A 5,397-nucleotide genomic window follows, 5' to 3' on the forward strand; every position below is an offset into this window, starting at 1 on the left:
TTGTGGCTCTATTAGTTTTTTGTCTTAAGAGTGTGTTTGGGGGATTTTAATAAAATTAACCGTTAAAAAGACAAAACAAAAACAAAAAAACATTTATTCCTGATTAAGCAACTATACTATTGTTTTCTTTAAATGCTTTGTTATTAGTCTTTCAACATTAATTTTGGTGTGGACCGGATAGTTGTGTTGTTAAGTGAAACTAGCAAAATTTGGGTACAATCATCGCATTTTATTTAAGCATGTGTACAGTAAGAAAAACTAATCGGATACCAATTTTATTTTTGTTTTTCAGTTTCGGTATCGTAATGAACGTGACGGAGACCGACCAAATTTGTATAGACTCATCGCCTCAACGCTCGGAATCGACAACGCTTGGGTTTTACCAAAGCCAGAGCTTTACTGACTGACGTCACTCCATTGGTCCACCTCAGTTTTTAGATTGTTTTTGTTTTATTTTTTGTTTTAGTTCTGATGTCATAACACACATAATCAAATTGATCGAATTCGTGTACTTATCGCCTCAAAGTCGGGACCTACATTGAGTGGGTTTACCAACGCCCAAGTTTTACCAACCTGCCTGGCGCAACACGCCAGGTAAATCACTAGTTACCTATATACAAAGTTACTAGTCCAATATGTAGCCTAAGTACCCAACATCTAACACAACATTAAAAAACTAAAACATCGAGAAAACTCTAATTCAAAATACATGCCTATTTCAAGTCTCATACACTCATCAAGCGACTAAGCCAAATGGAGCCAAGGCAGGCTAGCTCGGTCTCAACTCATTAACAAACTGAATCAAACTTGGTTTGGCTCGTTTACAACCAAGTTGATTTCGAACGAGCCTTTGACAAGCAAGATTCAAATCATCACTATTTAAACAACAACATACAACTCATTGTGGCTGATACGAAGTAGAGATGAGGAGAAATCGAGAAAATAATTCATGGGAGTAAACCTTCCCAAATGTAGACTATGAGAAAGGGATAAGCGTTGGTACCGAATACCGATAGATTCAGTACCCACTTTTCAAAAATCCAGTATCCGTATTTTCATATATGGTACTGGTATAATATAATATAGAGATAAGCATTTTGTAACTAATATATTCAACACAAAATTTGATACCCATTTTTTTTATTAGAAATTCAATACTGGTATGAGACCGGTATCATTCTTAGAAGATGAAACGGGAAAATTCATGTGATTACGAAGGAGCCAAGTCTTTGTGAGCCCCTATTAGCAAAGATGTAGTAACGGTGGGGCGATGTATTGACTTTTAGAAGATGTTACACAAGCAATAACATTTTTATTTTAAAGATGATAATAAGTTGGTATTTTGGAGCATGTCAAAATCATAATATTATATGTAGTGGCACTTAACCCACCTCATTTCCAAACTTAAGATAGGGTTTTATTTGTCACACTTTATTAATAATAATAATAATAATTATTATTACTAGGTCTCCTCTACTTATAATAAACGACAATCAATCAGCCTCCACTGCAACCAACAAGTCGTCGTTAATTTACTTTTAACACAAATTATTTTGTGTTCAAAGAATGGAAGATGCGATACTAGACGAGATAATAAGAAAGCTTATTGACGCTAAAGGCGGACGCCTGCCGAAGCAAGCGCAGATTACGGAGGCGGAGATACGGCAGCTGTGTGCTGCCGCGAAAGATGTGTTTCTCGGTCAGCCGAATTTGCTTGAACTTGAAGCTCCGATTAAGATATGCGGTAATGAAATTAGTTTGCTATATTACTTTATTGTTTAATTGTTATACGGACTTATACCTAATTGTTGTTAGTTAGGTATTTAGGTTATTATATTTAGTTTTTGGAGTTTACAAGTTATTGGATTTTGACAATTCAACTTTCAGCTTAACTTAGCAAATGCTTACAGACAGTACTAAAATTAAATGTATTTTTTTCCGACGACCCCACACTAACTGAAAACTAATGCCGTTAGTTAGTTTTTGACTTTTTGATGATGTGGCAGCCTATATGTCCAAAGCGTGTCTTCTTACTGCAAGTTTAGTGGCTGCTTATGTGGGATTAGCTTTCAGTTAGTGTGAGATCGATGGAGGAAAATACGTTCAAAGTTGGGATTATCTGTAAACATTTTCTGAGTTAGGATTTTTAAAATACAATAGCTATGTATAGTAATGGTGATGAGGAAATTATCTTTTCAGTCTGTGATTAGGTTAGAATTGTGCGCACAGCGTTGGTTGTGTGTGTTTTAATGCTGGTTACGCGTATTCTGGTGCCGGTTATGCATACTGGGCCGGGAAATGTGAGTTCAACGTCATGTAACGCTCATAACCTGGCCCCGGTGCACTAGAACTGGCAATCTGTGACCTGTTTATAATGTGATTGAACATGTTTAATAAAAAGTTCACTATGTAGTTTTATATATTTTTTAGAAATATTTTAAATTAGGAGGCTAAGGTCCATCATTTCTCCTTCTTGGTACATAACATATATAAAAAAATATAGGCATGAGATGTAAAGTAGTTAGACGAGTCGTTTTCATTTTGATACTTTTATTAATCGCATTGCCACTAATTCGTTAAAAATGATTAGACATGTTTTGCCAGCTGGTACACGTTTAACTCAGTGCTTGACACATAACTAGCTCCGCACAAGTAACCAACGCCGGTCACGCGTGAGTGTCAATCGTGTTTAATGTTGGTTGTGTGTCCGGTGCGAGCTACCAAGTTATTCATTGATTTGAACAGAAAGAAATACACCATTTCACCCATATGAAAGAGTTAACCGGTTAACCCATCCCGACCCGTTTGAAAAATAATACCAACCCATTCTGACCCGCTTGAAAAATAGCACCTGCCCATTTTGACCCATTTGAAAATAGCAACTGCCCATTCTGACTCGTTGGAAAATAGCACCTGCCCATGCTGACTCGTTTGAAAAATAACACCTACCCATTCTGACCCGTTTGAAAATAACACCAACCCGTTCTGACCTGTTTGAAAAATAACACCAACCCATTCTGACCCGTTTGAAAAATAACACCTACCCATTTCATCAACCTGACCTGTTCTATGAGAACCAACCGCCCATATAAACCCCAATTTTTTGAAAATCCACCCATATCAACCCATTTTAGGTCATTTTTATATGGTTGTTCGAGTTTAGAATTTGATCAAATAACACTATATGGTTAAATTTATCATGTGCTTGATGAATATAATAATGGGGCTGAGGAAATTATCTTTTCAGTCTGTAATTAGGTTGAATCATTTTTATAATAATCTGAAGACATATTTCTGCATTATGTTCTTCATAGAGATGGGATATGTATTTACACACATTTAACATTTTGATTTATTGATTTTCCTGTTGGTACGAGCGTGCACGGTTCGGTTTGGATCGGTTTTGGGCTAAAACCAAAACTTCAGTTTTTGAAAACCATTCGGTTTCGGTCTGGGTTCAGTTTTACCATTTGGTTTTGAAAATTTTGGCGAAAAAAATAAAATAAATAAATAAACAAATAAAATGGACCAAAATAATGAATCTCTGTATTAGGCTATTAGCAATTGATCACATTAATAATATTTATTAATAGTTGTATTCATGTAGTATGGCCAGTTGATTACACTAATATTACTTTTCAGGTGACATTCACGGACAATATTCCGACCTCTTACGGTTGTTTGGGTATGGTGGATACCCTCCGGAGTCAAACTACTTATTCTTAGGAGACTATGTTGACCGTGGTAAACAGAGCATAGAAACAATATGCCTTTTGCTTGCATACAAGATAAAATACAAAGAAAACTTCTTTCTTCTTAGAGGAAACCACGAATGCGCTTCAATCAACCGTATATACGGGTTCTATGACGAATGCAAAAGACGGTATAATGTGCGTCTTTGGAAAACGTTTACCGACTGTTTCAACTGTCTGCCTGTTTCCGCTCTTATTGATGATAAGATTCTCTGCATGCACGGAGGATTATCCCCCGACTTGAAAAACTTGGACCAGATCCTAAATTTGGTCCGACCCGTTGATGTCCCGGATCAGGGTCTTCTTTGTGACTTGTTATGGGCTGACCCGGATAGAGATACAGAAGGATGGGGCGAGAATGATAGGGGTGTGTCGTATACGTTTGGGGCAGAAACGGTTTCAGAGTTTCTTGAAAAACATGATCTCGATCTTATCTGTCGGGCCCACCAGGTACATGTTTTATTGTTCTGATTACATGAAGTTAACTGTTAACGGTTTGTGCTGATTCTTTTGATGTTTTTAAGGTTGTGGAAGATGGGTATGAGTTTTTTGCGAACCGTCAGCTTGTGACTATATTTTCTGCACCAAATTACTGTGGTGAATTTGATAATGCGGGCGCGTTGATGAGCGTGGATGATACGTTGACTTGTTCGTTTCAAATTCTTAAGGCGGAAAAGAAAGGGAGGTTTGACTTTGGGAATAATATGTTGAGACCCGGAACTCCACCTCACAAGGTAAAGGATCATTACCATTATAATGACATTTTGAACGTTTAATTTCCAATATAATGATCTGATGTATATGTTTGTTCATGTTTCAGGGTGGAAAGAGATGATTGTTTTATAAAGGTCATATGCTGTGTGTAGCATCTTGTTCTGCTAAACTCAAGATTCATGGCAGAATGGGTTTGGGGATGCTGTTACTGCAAGGGTACAACCGTCAAAGCTCAAGTTACGTGTTTTATCTGCATATGCATCCAAGGTTTTTGTTATGTAAAATGACAAATTACATCTGATTCTTGAACTGTTTTTGAAGGACATCTCTTTTGGTGCCTTTTCAATGTGATCATGGTTTTAAGCCTGCTTTCTTTTTAGTAGAATTTATGGGACACAATTGTATTTGTGGTAAATGGTTTGAGCTAATTATGGGTAAATTTGCACCATCTAGGACCCTTGAAGGCAGTTAGATACGTGCTTATTCCAACATCAGGTATACAAACACCCGTGACGGATATGCTCAAACAAGTAATCGAATTTGAAACTATATTCTTGCTCAAATTGTTTTAATCGTATCGATCATGTAAAACCTCTAGCTTCAAATAACCGTGCATCAATGGAGCTTTGTAGCTGAGCTTTGTTTAGGCTCGTCGAGCTTTAACGAATCTAGTGTATTTTTAAGTTTTATCCATATTGGACTTTTATTTACTAAGTTAACACTAGACGTGCACAAAAAAACCGGTTCCGGAACCTAACTGGTGGAACCGAACCGGAACCGGTTCCAGTTCCAACCCGGTTGGAACAATACCCGGTTTGGGTATTTTTGTACCCGAAAATCGTACCCGGTTCTCCTATTTGTATGTCAGTACCAGTTCCAACCCGGTTCTTAATTAGAACCGGTTTGGTTCGTACCCGGAATAACCGGTTCC

At 37.2% G+C, this 5,397-nt stretch overlaps 1 protein-coding gene across 1 annotated transcript; it reads left to right on the top strand.

Moving 5' to 3' along the window:
• The first annotated feature begins 1,504 nt into the window (after positions 1-1,504).
• On the top strand, positions 1,505-4,832 carry LOC143627300 (serine/threonine-protein phosphatase PP1-like). Its single transcript, XM_077097150.1, has 4 exons — positions 1,505-1,744; positions 3,643-4,202; positions 4,277-4,486; positions 4,573-4,832. Exons 1-4 carry the CDS (start codon positions 1,567-1,569, stop codon positions 4,585-4,587), a joined length of 963 nt encoding a protein of 320 aa, XP_076953265.1. The 5' UTR covers positions 1,505-1,566; the 3' UTR covers positions 4,588-4,832.
• Positions 4,833-5,397: the final 565 nt, after the last annotated feature.

Source organism: Bidens hawaiensis, unplaced genomic scaffold (genome assembly GCF_021521415.1).
Source record: "Bidens hawaiensis isolate Kalapana, Puna unplaced genomic scaffold, B.hawaiensis_p1.1 tig00004618_1, whole genome shotgun sequence".
Lineage (NCBI taxonomy): Eukaryota > Viridiplantae > Streptophyta > Magnoliopsida > Asterales > Asteraceae > Bidens > Bidens hawaiensis.

Bases quoted from the DNA above. Each gene is read 5' to 3' on its own strand.
- LOC143627300 (XM_077097150.1), top strand. From the start codon at position 1,567: ATGGAAGATGCGATACTAGACGAGATAATAAGAAAGCTTATTGACGCT. The intron at 1,745-3,642 runs GTAATGAAATTA...ATTACTTTTCAG, and splicing joins AGCTCCGATTAAGATATGCG to GTGACATTCACGGACAATAT. The intron at 4,203-4,276 runs GTACATGTTTTA...GATGTTTTTAAG, and splicing joins TTATCTGTCGGGCCCACCAG to GTTGTGGAAGATGGGTATGA.